This window comes from Rosa rugosa, chromosome 3, assembly GCF_958449725.1.
Source record: "Rosa rugosa chromosome 3, drRosRugo1.1, whole genome shotgun sequence".
In the NCBI taxonomy this organism is placed as follows: domain Eukaryota; kingdom Viridiplantae; phylum Streptophyta; class Magnoliopsida; order Rosales; family Rosaceae; genus Rosa; species Rosa rugosa.
The window spans coordinates 11074022-11094393 of NC_084822.1; the positions used below are offsets into that span (position 1 = coordinate 11074022).

The 20372-nt window shown below is 37.6% G+C and overlaps 4 protein-coding genes across 5 annotated transcripts; all 4 read right to left on the bottom strand.

The window, feature by feature from the left end:
• Positions 1 to 1275: 1275 nt before the first annotated feature.
• Positions 1276 to 3375, bottom strand: LOC133738971 (B3 domain-containing protein At5g42700-like). Of its 2 annotated transcripts, none has more exons than XM_062166677.1 (7): positions 3156 to 3375; positions 2952 to 3044; positions 2606 to 2637; positions 2365 to 2512; positions 2060 to 2266; positions 1774 to 1855; positions 1276 to 1648 (listed from the first exon to the last, which is right to left on the bottom strand). In XM_062166677.1, the coding sequence occupies exons 1-7, from the start codon at positions 3270 to 3272 to the stop codon at positions 1467 to 1469; spliced, it is 861 nt and encodes a 286-aa protein (XP_062022661.1). In that variant the 5' UTR covers positions 3273 to 3375; the 3' UTR covers positions 1276 to 1466. The 2 variants fall into 2 exon arrangements, with proteins under 2 accessions (XP_062022661.1, XP_062022660.1); XM_062166676.1 differs by having other exon boundaries at positions 1276 to 1657.
• Positions 3376 to 4186: 811 nt separating this feature from the next.
• LOC133739536 (B3 domain-containing protein Os06g0194400-like) lies at positions 4187 to 6567 on the bottom strand. Its single transcript, XM_062167321.1, has 8 exons — positions 6415 to 6567; positions 6216 to 6311; positions 6039 to 6131; positions 5523 to 5554; positions 5257 to 5422; positions 4958 to 5167; positions 4666 to 4762; positions 4187 to 4540 (listed from the first exon to the last, which is right to left on the bottom strand). Exons 1-8 carry the CDS (start codon positions 6565 to 6567, stop codon positions 4500 to 4502), a joined length of 888 nt encoding a protein of 295 aa, XP_062023305.1. The 3' UTR covers positions 4187 to 4499.
• A 966-nt stretch (positions 6568 to 7533) lies between these two features.
• LOC133738719 (uncharacterized) lies at positions 7534 to 10923 on the bottom strand. Its single transcript, XM_062166301.1, has 7 exons — positions 10568 to 10923; positions 10338 to 10395; positions 9971 to 10051; positions 9793 to 9828; positions 9426 to 9665; positions 9164 to 9305; positions 7534 to 8528 (listed from the first exon to the last, which is right to left on the bottom strand). The coding sequence occupies exons 1-7, from the start codon at positions 10756 to 10758 to the stop codon at positions 8035 to 8037; spliced, it is 1242 nt and encodes a 413-aa protein (XP_062022285.1). The 5' UTR covers positions 10759 to 10923; the 3' UTR covers positions 7534 to 8034.
• Positions 10924 to 17103: 6180 nt separating this feature from the next.
• Positions 17104 to 18538, bottom strand: LOC133738709 (cyclin-dependent kinase inhibitor 7). The gene is made up of 4 exons (XM_062166290.1): positions 18095 to 18538; positions 17828 to 17877; positions 17561 to 17704; positions 17104 to 17377 (listed from the first exon to the last, which is right to left on the bottom strand). The coding sequence occupies exons 1-4, from the start codon at positions 18374 to 18376 to the stop codon at positions 17308 to 17310; spliced, it is 546 nt and encodes a 181-aa protein (XP_062022274.1). The 5' UTR covers positions 18377 to 18538; the 3' UTR covers positions 17104 to 17307.
• Between the last annotated feature and the right edge of the window lie 1834 nt (positions 18539 to 20372).

Genomic DNA, 20372 nt, shown 5'->3' on the forward strand with positions numbered 1-20372 from the left:
TCCCAATGTACAATTTTCTTCTTTTAAAGGTTGGCTGCAATTCTGTTTTGCTTCTTTATCTAAACCTTCTTTCCATAAGCTTCTATTCCTAGTGTGGGTTGTATGGAAAGAGAGAAATAATAGGACTTGGAGAGAGAAGTTTTCTACAGTTGGTGATGTCTGCTTTCAAGCCAATGCATGGCTTCATGATTTTCAATTCCATCAGGTCAAAAAAAGGCCAAAACAAGTGTCCAGGAAAGCAATGTGGAAGCCTCCTTCTGCAGGTTGGCTCAAAGTCAATTTTGACGGTGCATTCTCAAAACAAACTCACATGGGTGGTGTTGGAGTTATTATTAGAGACTCAGAAGGCTCTTGTATGGGGGGCATGTTTCAGCATATTGAAAATGTTTACTCCCCGGAGCAGCGAGGCAGTAGCAGGGAGGATAGCTGTGCGTATGGTACAATAAAAAAACCTAGCACCTATATCCTTTGAGACGGATTCTTTGAACTTAGCTTGTTTTGTAAACCAAAGATCAGGTTCAATTACTTCTACTTATGGAAGACTCTATGAGGATATTAGTGAAGGGCTATCATCTATATCAGGTAGCATGGACATATTTCTAGAGATGGGAATGTTGTTGCGCATTCTTTAGCTAAGGTTGCCTTGCATTCAGGGCAACAGCTGTGTTGGGATACTATTCCTCTCTTATTTATTCAAGATGCTTTAGTATCTGATTGTAATCTTCTTCATTGAGTAATATATTTGACATTTTATTTCAAACAAAAAAAAAAAAAAGAACTCTATCCAAAGTAATAAATATTCATTTATCGATACTCTAAAATAATAATTTTCCGTAGTCCCAATATTATTCATTTATAGAGGTTTTATTGTAACAAAAAAAAAATCAAAAGAATCATATATTGATTTTTTCGGGTTACGGAATATAATCAATATATATATATAACAGACTCAGGATCGGGAAGAACCGGACCGAAATAAAAAAATAAAATTAAAAATTAAAAGAAAACCCGCACTGAAATAATCGATTCGGACTAGTTTTCCTGAAAACCCGTCTCTTTGCTTAACCCTACTTATAAATGCAAGGAGTATTACGAGACTCTGAACTTGGATTATGAGCTCCTGCCTCTTCAAATGTAGTTTTAGGAGCTTCATTTCCAAAATTAGGTCAGAGATTATGGCTGGAATAGTACAGTACGCGTGAACTTTTTGAAGATGCAACCAGATTACAATATGTGCTGAGATAATTACAGCTATATTGAAACAAATACGCTGTGTAGAATTGAAGGATTCAACTATTATACCCAAAATTACAACCGTATATGGTCATATGGAGTATTGGAGTTCCTAAGTATCTAACTACCCAGGAATTAAACTCCTCAAAGAGACATATGTTTGTGTGTGTGTATTATGTGGGTCGTGCTCTAATTTCATCATCATCAAAATGCTGGTGACATTCACAATTACTTCAAACATCTTCAAGAGTGACAAGTCCTGGATGAAATAGTAGATTGGAGCCAAAACGATGATCACTGTAATCCTCGGAGTGATCTTCATCTACACGCTCCAGAATAGCATCTATTGTCAGACTTGTCGTTTGAATATTGTCTTGGCAAGCATCTTTTGGAGGAGGCATTGGATGGTACTCTTCTGCATCATCTTTCACCAAGTTAACAGTTTAGGTTTGCATGAAGCGAACAGAGAGATGAGGAACTTTAGAGATCCTTCCCTCTTAGTTTCTGAAAGATTAATGGTAGACTATAAATAGAGAGTACCAAATAGTGTGGAGAGACTCAATTTCAAGAGGATAAAAGCTGCATCTACTTCAGTTAGACTATCAGGTTCCACTTTGTACACCTGCAATATTGTGTATATATGATTGTGTACTACACTACATGAGTCAAAATGCAGATGCGAAGGCCAAAGAACAAGCTCTTCATCCAAGCAAGAAATTCCAATTAATGTGGACAAAGTCGCATCAAATTGGAGGGGTATCGAGAACCAATAGCAGTTATTGTCAAAAATACAGAAAATTATGCCCAAGCAACAATAGAAGCATACCTTAAACTTCAAAGGACTGACCAAATGGAAAACTAAGAGGTCACCAAGAACTAATTTCTTTGCAACACAAAACCCTCTCCATCCACCGCTCAGTCTCCTCTTGTCCCCAAGAAATATTGTTCTATATTCTTCTCCTCTTTCATCTTCCAAGGTTATAGATGTATCATGGAATGGCAGATACAAATAGCAGAATTGCTTCGGCAATGTCTGTTAACAGAACAACCAAGTCTATCAGCATGACTACCTACATATTCGTGCAGGGCACGTGCGGTACTTCTAAACTTGGGACATGGTTTTACACTTACCAAACTAAAGCCATGGACAACATTACAATGTATCATAGACTTCAAAAAGAAGGGACATTCAGGTCCTAGATTTGCCAGGATATGTTGCAGTTGGTTTCTGACAGAAGACTTTTCATGATAGTTGGACTTCGTGATCTTACGCTTATAGCTAGTCAATCAATCAACAAGAGATCAACATTAGATACTTCACCCATTAACGCACTGAAGCTAACTTTCAGAACATTTTAGAAAATTTACCTACCCTCCATTCCTCAGAGGATCCCCAGCATTTTTCTGTTCAAAAAACATCAAATTTAACCAGTCAACTATTGTCCCGTTAATTCAAAACAATATAAACATCAACACCACCTAAAAACTACTGGCATATGAATCATGAAATGCATCAGTGGCAAACAACAAGTTCATTGGGTCATTTTATCAAACATGTAAAAAAAGTTAAAAAAAACAACTAACGAGCAGGAAAAACAAACTAGAAAACCAAAAGCAGAGAGCAGAGAGCAGAGCAGATTGGTTCTCTAAGCTCCAAGAATCACAGTGAGGATTAGAACAAGCATTGTTAATTAGTACGGAAAAGGGTTCTCACTCACTCTCTTAGGAATTGGACTCAATGGACTTTTCCACTTCCAAGGCCTGAACCCATTTTGGGTGGTCTCCTCCAATGTCTCTCTGCGCTGCTCCACCTGCCAATTCAACAACCAAAGCTATATTCAACCAACACACCCACAACCTTATCTCTCCAACTCCATCAAATACAGACTATATAGAAATCAGAGAGAGAGAGAGAGAGATACCGGATGAAGGGTGAAATTGTCAAATGGAGTTGAAGTAGTAGGGACAGGGAGCTCGGGGAAGGTCGCGTGCCCTTCGTCTTCCTGGAAATACTGGAAGAAATTCTCCTCCAGATTCATGAATTCCTGAGACACACACAGCCCTGAGGAGCTCTACCACGTCACCACCTAGCTGTTGTGAACATGCACTGGAGTGAGCGGCAGCTAATGTCAAAGAAGCAGCTCAGAATCTGTAATTATTAAAGGACATGTCTTTTCTCGGTCGGAATTATCAATTATGCCCCTACCGCCGCTTCACTAAATTTAAATATTTAATTTTTGAATTAAAGGTTAAAAAAGGAATTACTGGATTACCGAATATTTTACTCTTCCTGGACCGATTTTGGATTTGTAGAAAGCAAGGTTTCAGATTGTTAAAGTGGCACTTATGACTTTGCGAAAATATTCACATAATCAGCGGTGATTATGAATTTCATTGTCACTTATTATTAGATTTAAAATTCAATAATTTACATTAAATAATATTATTTTAAGTGTTTTAATCTTAACCATTGAATCTACATCCAATTATATAATGGTCTAAAAGACAAATCATGACACAAGGAAAAAAAAAGTTTCAAGATTAAATGAAATTTCATTTTTATAGTTTTTTTTTTTAATAATTCAAGAAATTTAACATTTTATAAAGGAGAATGAAATTCACATTTCAAAATTTGCAATCTACACTTTCCTCTTTTAGAATGAAAAACAAACTCACACTTTTTCTTTATAAATAGACAATATTTAATATACGAACATAGCGTGTGAGTTTCATTCTGCTTTGTAAGACATTATACCCATTTAGAAATGTTCCTTTCAGAATGAGGATAGATTACTGTAACCCATCTCCACTGAGCTTACTTAGACTCATCTATAGCAGAAAATGGAAATCCGGGTAAATGGCAAAGATTCATGAGACTTGAAATAAGCAGAGCAGTTAACAATGCATAGTGCCCCTAGCTGTATGCCTGTATATCAGTATATGCATATTACCATCAGCTGAAGTTTGTGGAGTTCCTATATATCAACATTTAGGATTCATCTTGGCAAGTAATTAAGATCCTCAAAAGCATAAGGGGTCTTGTGTACGTTTTTGTATGTGTACCGTTTCTCAATTCTATGGGTCATCTCCTAAACCTATACACCTTCTCATCATTCACGTACTGGCGAAATTCTCATAACTTCTAACATCTTCAAAATCAGCAGCTTGTCCTGGCCGGATCAAATCCACCACCGTGATTGGAGCCAAATTCCTTATCTCTGTAATCTGATCCTCAGACTCATCATCATCTACAAATGAATAGCTTGTCAGGTTTGCAGGGTTTTCCTCTGCATTGGAGGGTTTTCCTCTGCATAATGATTCATCAAGTTACCATGTCAGGTTTGCAGGCAATGACGTCTAAACGAATGAATAGCTTTAAAGATCCTTCATATTTTTAAAAGCACAGAATAGAGAGAGAGAGAGAGAGAGTACCAAACAGTGTTTGTTCAGAGGCACTCATTTTCAAGAGGACAAAAGCTGCATCTACATCATCTTCACTTGGATCATATTCTGGTCTCAATCTGTACACCTGCAACAGTGTGTAGACACAGCAATATATCAAAGGCAGAAGAATAAGCTGTTCATAATAAGTAGAAAGTCCAACTTAAGTGGATATACAATATAGAATTTAATATGCTCAACAAATCTGAGGACACTAAGAACTAACCAAGCAATAGTAGTGCAAATCTTAACAAAATTTATGCCCCTAGCAACAGCGGCTTACCTTGAACTTCAAAGGGCTAACCAACTGGAAAACTAGAACATCATCAAGACGCAAGTCCTTTGCCTGACTAAATCCTTTCCATCCACCACTCAGCGTCCTTTTGTCCGCAAGAAATTTTGTTTCATATTCTTTCCCTTCTTTATCTTCCAATGTTATTGTTGCTGTACCATGCACAGGTAAATGCAAGTTGCAGAATCTCCTAGGCAGTGTCTGTCGATAGAAAAATTTAGTTTACAACTGCATTCATATTTGTCCAGGTAGTCTAAACTTGATAAATGGTTTTACTTGGACTGACTTACCAACATAAAGCAAACGGAAATATTTGATCGTATCATGGACTTCATAAAGAAGGGACATTCGGCTTCTAGATTCTCTGGGATTTCTCTAACTTGGCTTTTGACAGAAGACTCTTCAGGATGGCCAAAATGCCAGGACATGGACGGGTTGGTTCGACTCCGTTTGCAGCTGGTCAGCCAATAAATTAAGAGATCAAAACATTAGCTAAATACTTCTAGCAATAGTGAACTGAACCTGATTGAAAAACCATTTGGATAAATATACTTACCCTCCATGCCTCTGAGGATCACTAGAAACTTCCTGTTCAAAAATCATAGAATTTCTCCGTATCAAGTCTTGAAAAACAATATTAACATGAAGATCATTCAAACAATTTAGATATCAGTAATGGCACGCAGCAGAATACATACACAGTGGGTACAAGGTATAAGAGTTCTACAAGAATCAGGGGTACAAGGTATTGATATGAAAATAACAATTCATTGGGTAATTTTGTCAAACAGGAACAAGACAATAGAACAACGGCCTGTTCTTGACTGTAAACGACGTATGGTTTTCCCATTGATCGTTGAAGAACCCAAAGGTAGAATAGGACAAACCCAGATATATACAGATTTCATAGGCATTTATAACATTGCCAGCCAAGCAAAAACAAAATCGAAGACAAAAAAGTACCAAAAACAAAAAAAACAAAAAAACAGATTGGTTGTTTTTCAATAATCATAGTAACATTTAGAAGAACCAGCCATGTAAATTAATGACAATGAAAAGCTGTGCCACTCACTCGCTTGGTGTTAAGGCCTGGACTCAAATGTCTTTTCCCTTTGGGAGTTTTGAACCCATATTTGTTAGCTTCCGCCAATGGCTGCCTCTGTTCCTGCCATTGAACAAATACATGCATTCACAACCTAGCTTATTTGCAAACCCATCAAACCCAGAATAGAAAGAGAGAGAGAGAGACCGAGTTTGGAGAATCAAGGGTCAAATTGTGGAATTTGACAATTTGGGTTGGACTAAATCGACTTGTCCGGATCTTAGAGCGCTTCCTCTGCTGTACCTGCCATTAAAGAACCTAAAAATATTCAAAAAAAAACACATTCGCAACCTTATATGCAAATTCATCGAATGCAGAACAAGAACAGAGAGAGAGAGAGAGAGACCGAGAATGTTGAATGGAGGGTCAAATTGTCAAATTGTTGTCTGGTGACAGAGAGCGGGGAAATGTCCATCCTGTCCTTCTCCTCCACCTGTTTTTCCTCTCGGAAATCCTCGGACATTTCCTCCTCCCTGTCATTCATTTTGTGTTGGAGCATGAAGCTTTGGGCCGTCTTTTTCAGACGAAGATCTCTGCTGCTAGTGCCACGTCACTTTTACCTTTTCCGTTTTGTCAGTTTGTGAACGTAACAGGATTATTACTTGTCGGGGAAGAATTTTTTTTTCATAAAATTGTCTGGGGCAAAGTTTCCATTGTGCCCCTACTAGCTAGTCTATAGTAGATTAAGAGAGAAACGCAAAGGTAAAAAGTAAAAACATGAAGGGTTAAAATCACTCCTACGGATTAGACCAGTTTTGGTTGCATCAGAAATGACGTGTGTCAGGTTAAATAAAAGTAATATGAAATCGAAACTATGGTGTTCACCTGATCGATAATTAATCAAGAAAATTATACTGAATTATGTAAATCTAATGGTGAAAATAATTATTTTTAAATTTAGTTATTTAATTTCCACAATTAGATTTGTATCCACCGGTGGTTACAACATAATTTTCTTAATCAATTATTAACTAGGTGAACATTATTGGAGATAAAAAGAATGTACAATGATACTGCAGAAAAAATGATATGTCATCAAAAGAGATTACTCGTTATGAGATTGAATAAAAGTAATATGAAATTGAAACTATGGTGTTCACCTGATCGATAATTAATCAAGAAAATTATACTGAATTATGTAAATCTAATGGTGAAAATAATTATTTTTAAATTTAGTTATTTAATTTCCACAATTAGATTTGTATCCACCGGTGGTTACAACATAATTTTCTTAATCAATTATTAACTAGGTGAACATTATTGGAGATAAAAAGAATGTACAATGATACTGCAGAAAAAATGATATGTCATCAAAAGAGATTACTCGTTATGAGATTGAATATGTTCATCACCATTATTCTTTCTATTCAACTAGGAAAAAAGAAACAATGATCATACAGATTTTTTTTATCTTAGGGCGGAGGTTAGAAAAACTTGATATTTCTCTTACAAGGTACATATAATATGGTCATAAGCAAACATCTGCCAGTGTCAATATTACTGATGCCATCGTCAGGCGTTAAGGAAAACATATTTTTCTACAGCCTATTATCTTAAGGAACCAACTTCTCATCCCAGTCCCAAGTGATACACATGAAACCTCATCCACCATCAAGATCAACTATACACTTTGATCATTTGCTGCTTTGATCATTTGCTGGCTCAAGATAGACAAAATCTGTCTTAAACATATAAGTATCGTATTACATACACGGGCTGGATCTGAAGCGAGGGTGACGCCCGCAGCTAATCCATTGTCATATATACATGTGCCTAGTTATCTATGCTGGAGGAATACCTAGTTGAGCATGCATCTAATCCGAATACTGCATATTACGTCAGAAAAGGCAGACCTCACCTCCAATGCTCAAGTTGCTACCACCGATCCTCTGTGCATCAACCTATCCTATTGATCTTGAGCACCACCTTTAGCAGAGCTCCCTTAAAGGTTAAACTCAAAGACATATCATAATCTCGAGCGACGGAGACCTTTGATACCACGAGGAGGTGAATTCCTACGAGCAGAAGCAAATGGCTGCCCATTCAAAGACCCACAAAATTTGATATCCCAACCATCCACGTTCTTAGGGACACAAACATCAAACAGGACTTTGCCAAGTACACTGTGTGCACTAAGGCTCGGAGGATTAGACAGACAGGGTGATCTTTCTTTCTGTTCATCTTGTAATGACCCAGAGTCAGTACCATTTTGATTCTCTGCTGAACTCGGCAAGAAGAAGTGATCGCTTGGCTCAACTGCAACTCTTCTGAGGCTCTCATTAGAGTTAACGGCTGCTTTCTGGAGATCACAGATTAGTTCAGATATCTCATCATGCATGCCTTCCATGCTAGTCATTTCCCATTCAAGCTTTTGAATTCTTTGAGAGAAAACCAAAGCTGCCTTCCCAAGAAAATGAGTAACAGAAGACCTATATTGTATTGGATAATTCTTATAATGGCCTGAAATAAAAAGATAAGAAAAGAATTATATTACTTTTGTATCAGAGAACATAGAGGTCAACTAAGACTCCGAGAGTTAAAACATAACAACCCATGCGCAATTTAAATATGAGTAGGATTAAGTGTTTCCTAGTTTTTCCCATAATCTAGGAAGACTAAACACACCAATAATTTTGGTCATTTGTGTAGCTACCCTTTCTAACAACTATATCCGGGTTTCTGTATATCTTATATTGATTCCAAGGGGCAATGCCAGGTTTATGTTGTCAAGTACCAGAGCTTGGCATAAGTAGATCACATGTTTAATGCACAAGACCGACTAAGTAACAGCTGTACCACAGCTTATCACTTCTGCATTGATTTTGTTGGTTCTCTGTCTGTCAAAGATGAGATGGTATCCACAGATAGCTTCAGTCATGAAGATTTTTTTTTTTTTTTTTTTTTCTAAATATCATTCAAGACCGTTGCCCTTCGCCGTGAAGATAGAAATAAAGCTTAACACACCATAAGTTTGATGAAACCAAAACAAACACTGACATACCACACTCATGTATTTAGAAAGTATGTTGAAGGAGCACTAGTATTTTGTTAGTGCACACTTGACAAGACTAGAAAGAAGAGGTTTATAGACAAACCTAGGTGAGGGGAACCATTCAATTTTACAAGCTTGACATCACCTCCAAACTCTTGTAAACGTTGACTGAAAGTGCAGACAACATGATAGGGAGCGAGATCGTCTTTATCAGAGCACAAAATGAGAAATGGAGCACCCAAATTCTATAGGAAAATAATAATAGTAAATTGTTACATAACTGAGAGAAACAATCAAAAAAACATAAAGAAAAAAAGATAAACAACCAACGAACAGGTGTAGGGTAAAGGCTAATAAGAACTTACAACTGAAGAATACAGAGCCTGCCAATACTCAGCCCACTGGGATTCAAATCGAGTAAGATAAAGAGCATCCAAACCAGAAGCAATGCCTTTAGCAACCCACGAAACCAATTTTGATGAACCAGGCATCTTTAGAATGGTTGGGTGTAGAGCATAGTGTGTACCAAGGTCAGTTGTAAAATCAACCGGGCCGGAATCATATATGTGTCCGGTAATACATTTCCTCACCAATCGGTATTCACCCTTTACAAAGTTGAAAAAGATTAATCAGGATAGAGTTTCTAGAATATAACTTCTGATGGAATAAATAACCATCATCAACAAGAACACAACACTGAAGTGTTAACTGAGAGTGCTAAAGAAAGCATACCGGATACAGCTGGCCTTCGCAAATTCCTTCAATAATCTGCATTTACATATGCTAGAGTCATTACACACTACCACCATTGTAATAAACTCAGTGAAGACCAGTTAAGACTTCTAAGAAAATGCTGAAATTAATTATCAGTACCGATTACATTAGTATCTGTATTACGCACAACACTTACCTGAAAAACTTTGTACATACAAGCTTTAGTACCAGCAGAAAGACCCACAAAAACTACAGGACACGGCTTAATCCTTAGCTCCTGGAAAACCCAAAACAAGATGGATAATGAAGAATATATCCCGCAGAATAAACTTGACCAAATTAATACCACTGTCTAACGTATCCCAGGTCGAAAGCAAATTAAAGCTCGTATGGAATAAAATTTCACACCATGCTTAATTCGGGTTTTATTCGCCATTGGAAATACCGTAAACATAGTAACTATTATTCAAACAGTAATCAAATCAGAGGTCCATAAGCTAGTAAAATATCCATCAAACCCTAAGAAACATTCAAAAATTGAAAAACTAGTGAGAAAGACTGACCTCCACAAGCTCATTGAGGATATCAAATGCCGACGACATCGCCCTTTCGGGATAGAATCTGCACACAGTTGATCAAACCAGCTAAAAAAATCAGCAAAAAAACAAACACCAACCCAATCTCAACAGTCAGAAGCACAGACCAAATTCTCTACCGATTCCAGTAAAAAAATAAATAAAAAAAGCAAAGAGCTTATGCATGCTGAGGAAAATGTAGGGCTCGAGGGACTTACGCGTGGAGAAAATGGGCATGGCAGACGAGGGAGTTCCAACCCAGAGACGCATAGAGATTGACGTAGCTCTTCAAGTGTCGCTCGGGAATCGAAACCCAGGCGAAGATGACGGCGATGCCTTTGGAATCGGAGACCTCCTTTCGGCCCCAGTAGATCCCGCCGCCGCGATCAGAAGCAGCACCGGCCGACATGGCTCTCAGGCTTATGGGAGTTGAGGGAGTTTGAATTTTTTGGGGGAATTGGGAAATCTAGGGTTTAGAGGATTGGGGAATGGTGGTTGGGAGAGGGAGTGGTGAGAAGAAGAAGAAGAAGATGGGAATGATGATAGGAGCTGGTGGTGGTGGCTGGGCTTAGCATAGCTGGTCATGTTGTCACGGTCAGAGTCATGGGTCATGTGGATGGAGGTGGTGACCCACCTCTAGGATCAATACGCACCCCTGCGCATTTTAGGATTATTCGGATAGGATCAATTCTGCCACGTCGGATTATGTCTTTAATTTCTTCTTTCTTTTCCTTTCTTATGGAATCATTTTAGTCGTTAATTGTTTTTTAACTAAGACGACGGATACCGTTCAGCTTTATAGATAAAACTAAACTAAAATAAAATAATTAAAAAAATTCTTAGTAATTCCTTTTTAATTCCGTTCGGACGGATAGCATATCCACGGATGGAATGACATGTGTCCTCCTGTTATTTACCTGCAACTTTTTCATGTGTTCTTCTTACTCTATTCAATACTTAATTTCAATTTTCACCAAACAATAATACCGTTTACTTATCTTAAATTATTTATTATGATAATAAGCATTGTATATGGCGAGTGGCTTAGTGCTATATTGTAAGTATTTTGGCAAGTCCCCATTCAACACAAATTCTCCTGAGTGTACTAGGAGATTGAATGACCAAAGGCTTAGGAGAGGTCTTCTCTCCTACTTTCCCGGTTGCTCTAGGAGATTAAAGATCAAGCAAAGAGGTTGCAGTAGCTGACATGAATCGTGTGCATTCAAGGCAGCGTAAATCAAGTGACTGAAGAGTTCACTGATCTCGATCTAAGGTAGTCTGCATATCATATCATATTGCATGTGATTGTTGCTTATATTGTGGACCTAAACTGTTTGCAATCTTATCGGAGTTTTAGGAAAGAGTTTTTAAATATCTTCTCTGCATTTAAAGTGGTTTAAAATACATATCATATAAAATATCTCAAAAGATATCAATTGCATGCTGCTAGTTAATGTGGTCATTCAGTTGTAAGCAAGATAGTATTGTTGCTAGTTAATGTGGTTGTGTTGAATACCACTACTTGTAAATTGTAATCACTTTGTTTCATATTGGATTTGATTCTCGTGTAGGCTACGTTATAAGCCTCGCAGTGAAGTTTCTTCAGTGGTGAGGTTTACACTGCGTTAGTAAATAGTTGTGTCAAATTGTGTTTGTGTGATTGTCATTATAGGACTGCATATGTTGATCAGTCCTTAATCATTGTTCCATCTAGTGTTTTCATATATAAATTAGATTATGTTATTAAGCTTTGATGAAGTCGTGACCCCTTAAGATGATTTCCAGCCAAAAATAAGAATATAGTAAAAGACAATCATATTCATGACTGTAAACGTTTCTATCCGTGCTTCATTCTTTTGGTTTACTCCACATTTTCTATTATTTACTTATTTATGCTAATTCACCATTTTAATTCCACTCTGTGTCCGGTCATAGAATCAAAAACATCTTGACCAACTTAGCATTCTTAGCCCAAAAGAAAAGGCTCACTTCAAGCCCATCAAGAAAGTTTACATTGGGTACTTCTAATTGCACCAAAGAATTCAATCACTACACGCCATGTTACATTATCTTATTCCATACAAAAAATGGCCAGAAAATAATAACTTTAGCAGTTAAGGACAAAAAAACAAAAAACAAAATTATGTAAAACGACGAAGGATAATGGTGTGGCGATTCTTAAGATCCCACGAAGATCTTCCTTGTAATTTATTTTCTTATCAAAACAAAACGATGGTGTGGCTCAGTGGCGGGGTCGCCGATGTTTCCACGTCCATTGAAGCATGTGTCGTGGTCTCGTGGATGTTAGGGATGTGATTACGAGTTAACTGAGCGGGGAGGGACCTCGTCAGGATTTTGATTCCTATCATTTTCGGCTTTCAGATTTGTGTTGGAGATTTATGTTTTGGGCTTCATTGTTACATACAGGGGTTGTTTAGTTTTGGACCTTGAGGCTCTTATTTTTTCTAGGTTTGGTTGTGGAACTAGTCGTGTAAACAAACCAAGCCAATTTGAGTATTAAGGTGCTCATATATCAAACTTAATTAGTAATAGTGTTCAAGTTTGACTCGCTAATTAGTAATTGTGTTGGAGCCTGACCTTGCTAACTAGTTATGTTCAAGCTTAGGTTGCAAACCTTACTTAAAACTTGAGCTTGGTTTCGCTTGGTCAGTTTGTGTAACGAGCTTAAGCTTAGGCTTGGTATGTACCAATGAGCGGGAAACAACAATGAAATAAAATATTTAGCTATCTTTAGGTTGTTTAACTTATTTTGCATCAAGTACATTTCAACCATTTATCGTAGAGTCCACAGAGTTCAAGAAACTATTTTGTCGGACTTGGATTATTTGTTCAACGTCACATTTACACTATTTGAATAATGACTGCAGAGGCCCCAGACTTTGGCCAATTTAAAATTTTGTTTTATTTTTTTTAAATGAGTAATGACAAACTTCTTTTCTAAGGTTTAAAGAAAAAATAAAATCTTATCTAACATTGTGAAAAGAAATATTACCGTTGATATGAAAACAACACGTCATGCACCTTCTTTTACTAGTTTTTTTTTTTTTTGGTTACTTCTTTTACTAGCTTTGGATACCTTATTGCAATGTTTAAGTTTTAACTACCGCCTTTAATTTGGTGACGTTCAATCAAAGGGCAGTTTAATGGGCATAGAGGTGTGACCATATATAGAAAGAATAACAAGCATTTCATCAAAAGTATGTGTAAACCACACATGTCTATTTATATGATTAACCAATCTATCAAATATGGGTATGGCCTCATATCTAATTGTAACCTAACAGATATAATGAAGAGACATTTAACCAACCATATATTGTGATAATGCCTCAAAGATCAGGTAGCTGCAAGAGAGAGATATGTCACGGGTCCTTTTACAGAATTCAATGCTCATATATACCACCTTCTTTATTTAACGAGTTGATTTGATTTGGTAGAAGCTTCAGTTAATGGAGATACTCAATCAATTTGAAAAATTTGGTAGAAGTTTAGTTGCCAACTTCTTAAGTGCTTTAAACTACTCTATCAACCCAAAATGTTGGAGAGTCAGCTTGACAAATACTTGTGGAATTAAAGTCATCTTTTTTTTTTCTTTTTTAGTTTTTTCATTTAAGCAGCACTCTGCATATCTCAAACATGTCTCACATGTAAAGATATGCAAGCAAATGTGTATAACTTAAATTGATTATACAAATGTGTATAATCAAGCTTGATTGGCTATATGTGAAGATGTATAAATAATTTAATCCTATAAGCTGTTTTGCGAATCTATCACAACGAATATTTACACTATCAGAATCCAGAAATTATTCATCTATAGGTTTGTAGTGACATGACAGCCTATAGAACCAGCAAAATGACTTGTGATAAAAAAAACAAAAAAATAGTATATGATTGTCAGCAATTGATGAAAGTGATTTTTCAACAAATTTCTTTGTAATGAATAATTTTGTGAGTAACTTCTCAATACACGAAACTCCGTTTTTCTTTCGTTTAGTAGTGAGCTTTCAAATCGGGCAATTATTTGCAGAGTAAAGAATTAGGTAAGAGAAGCTTTGAGTGGAAGGACCATTCTCCCGCTAATGAGCAGATTAAGTTACTTGCCCAGAAAGGTGGTAGAGGACAGGAGTTGGCCAAAAATTTACCAAAACGAACACAGAAATCATGAAGTCTGGAAGAAAGCAAATTCCTTTGCCAGTATCCTAATCAGTTCCGTAAAGAGAGAAGCCCCCCCCCCCCCCACACTTCACTCGGGATCTCTGACTCTCTCTTGGGCAAGTGTAAAGAAATATATATTGCATTTGTACCGAAAAAAATATATATATATATTGCATCAGATCCAATGCAAACGCGAGGATGGTATCAGCACCTGCACGTGAACTCCTTCCCTTTCCAATTTTCTTTTATACATTTGAATTTTTTGTTATACTTTTTCTTTTCTTCTTTCAAATTAGAGTAATGGTAATTGCACTCTCCCTTCCCAGGCTCCCATCCTACGGAGAAACTCTTTGATCAGGCCGTAGTACTACTCCGACCGTCGATAGTCTAAGCTACTAGCAAGGAGATGAGCGTAGTGTGTTTTGAGGTAGAAAAATGAGATGTGGAGTGTTATATTTAAAAGTCTTTAGCAACATTCATTCTTACATTGTGAGAAGTGATGAATTTATTATTTTTAGGCAAAGTAGACTGAAAGTGATAGAAAATGCTACAATGAGCAATGAAAAGACGTTTGATTGGATATCTGGAAACAAAGTTTCTTATAACACAAGTGAGCTATAAATGATAATAAACACAAGTCAGCTCACGATTCTAGGCCGAATCCGCACACTTAATCAACCAATTCGTTTCAACTATTCCATCACTTACACTAAGGTCACGTATGGTTCGCGGAAAGTAAGCAACAGAAAATGAAACTTGTTCATTTTTCTTGCATTTGGGATATGAAAGGAAATGAAATATTTTCCTGAATGGAGGGAAAATAAAGGGGAAAGTGGTTCATTCCTAACTCCAAAGAAATCACTTTTTCTCATTCTCTTTTTGCATTTATTACTCACAATACATTATTTACAAAATTTATAACAACTTTCCGGATAACTTTCCTTACGTTACCAAACAACTGAATGGAAAGTCCTTAACTCCCTTCCCATAAAAAAAAGACAAATAAATTATTTTCATTTCCGTGAACCAAACGAGGCCCTAAATGATAAAATCAATAAAAATCCACTAATTTTCAATTTGGTGCAAATTGAAACCAACATGAAATCGAAAATTTTTGAACTTCATAGGAAGGGGTCATCGTGTTCATTGGTTTTTGTCATTTGGATCCTTAAAGGTACGAGTAGCCCCACAAGGGATAGAGACACTGGGATTAATTTACCAGTCGATACGTGTCCAATCATGCCAATGTACATGTACCTGCCTGCAGAAATTGTTACTTGTTAAATTTTGTTTACTCCGACAATGTCCTCTGCCACCCTCTCCCCCCTCATCCTCCTTCCTTCTCTGCAAGTCTGCAACACCAGCACGACAGACTCGTCACTCTATCATGCACTCACTCTCTGTTAGACCCTCTCCCTAAAAACGAATATTTCGATCGTGTCCGCCTTTTTCAAAAAGCATCTCTCTCTGTCTCTCCCCAACTCTAAGCGTACCGTTTTGAACGTTTCCTCTCCGCTCTGTTCTCATTTCTAGTACTGTACTATTGGAGCACCTCTCTACTTCCACCCAATAACAGAAAAATCTTACTTCTTTTCACTCGCTTCCTTTGCCACAAGTACATCCCATTTCTTACTTGCCTAAGTACATATTTACATCTCATTTATTACATGTCATGACATATTTCTTTCGGTAGTACTAGTACGTATGAAAATATGAATGAACATAGCAAAATTCCATATCATCATCATCATCATCATGTAATCAAGTTCCTGAATGAATGAGAAAATTTAGTTAATTTTAGTAACCTTTTTGTTTAGAGTCCACTTACATTATGTTTCACTTTTTATGAGCAAATGTAGGGGAAATCATTTCCTCCAGCTTCAAAAGTTGCCTTAAAGAGCTACTTGCGACTTAAATGTGAATAAGATATCCGTCCGAGTGGTCTATACTTTGCTTTTGTATAGGACTAAAATGGAGAAGCAAGATCATAGCCGTAAAAAAATTGTAACAGATTTGTAATTGACTATGCCGGCCTTCCAAAATGAGAAGCCAAAATGCTTCAATATAATACGGGCACTTTCTCAATTGGCACGTAGCTAGGCTAGGTTGGTCCCCGCTCTAAGTAACAGAACGAATCATTATCATCATTTGGAAAAAGCATATTCGGATAGGAAAAAGTCTCTGAGCAAAAGATGAAAACAAACAAAGGATAAGAGGGAGGGAGGGAGAAAGAAAACAAACAAAGGGTTAACCCCAGTAACAAACAGCCTGCAATTAATAAAAAAAAAAAAAAAAAAAAACTCCCAAAGCTGCATCTTTTTGAAGATGGCCAAGAGAGAATTCACGGCATGCACCACAGCCAAAATAGACCCAAACAAAACACACTTTTTCTCCAACATAGCCAACACTGTGCATTTGTCCAAAACAAAGAGCAAACAAACAAACCCAGAAACAATCGAAACACCCAAATTTAATTAATCAATTACTGGATCGATTTAACTATACGAAATTGTTTGTAGGGAGAAATTCACAGGATATATATATATTGAAAGGCACCAAAATCCAAATGCAGAAATTGTTTTCTAGCAAAATAGATTAGAAATTTGCAGAGGGAATTAGAAGCTTCCAATAGTAAGAAGAAAGCTGTACAATGAACACAGAGCCATATATGCAGTAGTGATAGTACTACTTCCAAAACAAAGCCATCAGATTAGGTTGCACGAAACTCTCTGTCCTATCTAGTGTCAGTTTATTATCTCCCCACCTCGAGGTTTTTTGCTCATGGCTTCAAACGAACCCACTGGTACCGGCCCTCCAACGGCGCCTCCTTCACGATATCAAAGTTGTACCTGCACCACCCAAAACAGAATCCGAAGAAAAAGTTGTTAGTTGGTTACGGCTGCTAAAATGCGCCTCTTGTGGAGTACACACAAAGGTTGCGAACCTTATCCTGCGCACTATGAATGAGTGAAAAATTCAAAATAAATATAAAAAAAAAATCAAAAAGGAGAAAAAATGAAAAAAGTACTCACTTTTCTGCGAAGCGCTTTTGCTCGTACTTCTCGGCCGTGGCGAAGAACTCTTCGATCTCGTCACTCGGAGGCGCTTTGCTAACCGCCGGCGACTCCATCTCGTCGGAGTTCTCCAGGCACAGCTCGCTCGACGGCGTCGTTTCTCTGCAGATTTTTGACGAACCGAAAATTGTTAGAATAGAGCGATAAGATTAACAGAGGCGCGCGTTTAACGTTTCGGTTCGAGAAATTGAAGAGAAAGAGTAAGGAATTTGAAGCGAATGGTACCTGAATTTATTGCCGGCCGGCGCAGTATAGACGGTTTCACAACTCTTGGCCTGCAACGATGAACACTAGCCTTTGAGTTTCAAAAATCGTCAATAATTAAATTTCGAAAATTAATTTTTCTAAAACATTAAAATCCAAGGAGAAACGTAAATTTTAAAGGAAAAGGAAAAAAAAAATTCAAAACTCATGAAATATTGCTTCATTTTCCAGCCGTTTTCGCACACAAACAAAATTCCGAAGCTCGGAGCTTAAGGAATTGAGATTCACCTCCAGATCCAGAAGCGGCGAGCTGACTAGAACGACGTCGTTGAACTCGTTGCTGGAGCAGCAAGAGGAAGAAGGAGGAGAGTGCTCGTCGGAGCAGGAACTCGTGGAACGAAGGAGCTTGAAACTGCGAGAATCGCCGAGCTGATGATGATGATGATGAAGCATTGTCTCCGGAGGCGAAGAAGCAGTGAGGATTTTCCTTCTCTTGGACGGAGAGTGGTCTTCGTCGGCTGCGGAGGCGGTGGAAGAGTCGACGACCGCCATTCGCTTACAGTCCGCCATACTTCTCTCTCTAAAAACACCGAGGAGAGAGAGAGAAGAGAGAGACGAGGGCGCACACGCACAGTGTGTGTGCTTGTGCCTCTGCTCTGTGGCTCTTTTTGCTATGTTTTGGTTTTGAAAGAGAGAGAGAGAGAGAGAGAGAGAGAGAGAAAAGTGGGAGATCCAAGAGGGATGTTGAGGGGAACTGTGATATTTTTTTTATTTATCTTTTTCGCTCTTGGACGGTTGAGATTTCGTTAATAAAGGCCCAGGGAAGAAAAAGAAAATATTTTTCGGGGTGGTGGTGGGGTCCACACCGTTTTTGGGGTTTTGGTTTGGTGTTAGCGTGTGAGCTTATTTCCCAAAATGTGGTCCTGAAATGCTGAATGGGTAAAAGGGGAGGGATAACGGTGCCGTTACGAAAATCCGGGTTCTTTCTATACCAATTTGGCGTTTGCCGGTAACAAAACGCAAAGTTGTGTGTGTCGTTTTGTGATTTCCCACTTGAATGTTAGTGGTAAAGTCGTTTTGTGCTGGCTGTATCGATTTCCAAATGTATATGCCATCTAACCTCTGTAATTCCAATAAATAGAGTATTAATTGTTTTTTATTTTTAAGATCCGATTTGTGATCACGACCCATATTTTGTTGGAGAAAAATGTTTTAGAGTATGTTTATCAATGCTAGTTGTTTTTAGTTAAGTTTTAGCTAAAGTGGTTAAAATGTTATTTTAACTAAAGTAGCTAAAATATTATTTTGGCTAGCCACTTTTGAAATGTGTCTGCATCAGTTCTCTATATTTTTATCTAGTTTTTTAATTTGTGTAATTTATTGAATAAAGAAAAAAAAATAGTTTAAATGTATTCATAAAATTCTGAAGAAAAAAAAAATATTTATAAATTACATATAATAACTTAAAATGAATATTTTAAATTAACAAAAATAATAGAGAACATCGTCTCGCTCTTGTTCTGTTACGCCCTATATCTAGATTTACACATTTATTGTTCATTTGGATGGTAAGCAATTAAAATTTTTACTTTTTATTTTATTTAGAACATTTAGGGGACCTAAAAAATGACTTTTTCTTCGCCTCAGTTTTCGGTGAAACTTCCTTATGGAAAGTTGTAGAGGCTGTTAAACCGAGTTCGAGAACACGTGACATGCTAAAATCGGAGCTCATACGAAGAAGTTACGATCTGAAAAACAGAAGTTACTATCTTAGGAACTTACTATAAATAGCAAACTATTAATTGAAACTTTCCATTTTTGGATGGAGACCCTAACATAACAATCTTTGTGACCTGATCACCGATCCGACTCGAACCCTGAGACCCGACGGGTTCTCCTTCGTTCGGCCACCCTAGACCGCCAGACTGGTCCCATCTGGAGTGCATCCTCATGCCGGCCATCTTTGCGGCCTTGGTTTCCACCTATCACCGTCGACGGAAGAGTTTCGAAGCAAAACTCAACTCGGCCGGCCGTATCCTTGACCCGGTTCAATCGCCATTTTCTGGCCACCTTCAGCAACGCCACCACCGGGGTTTTGAAGCCCATGCTCCGCTGATCATCCTAGTACAAGCCTTATACCTCGACTTGATCGGAGAAGCGAAAAAAAAAAATCAAATGATGCAACAAAAATTTCACCAAAACTTGTAGGCCGGGCATATGAGAGAATTTAACTAGTGACCTCCCACCAGGGAGGTACTCGACCACTAATGCTTCACGAAGGTGGCAAGCTCCCCGCCCTCCATCCTTGAAAGTCAATCGAAGCAGTCCATGACAAAAGTCAAACCGAAAAGAGTCTCAAGCTCTATATCCTTTACTAAAAATGTCATCCCAACCCCATTCCAGCCCTTTGCCCACACAGTAAGAACCTTTTGTAACTGAGCTGCTACCAACACAATATAATCTACTAGTTGGCTTCTTAAAGACAATGTTACTATTGGACGTACGTTACAGTTCGGTAACCACGAACCATCTCGTCCAACATATTTTATTCTTTGATTGGAAGTCC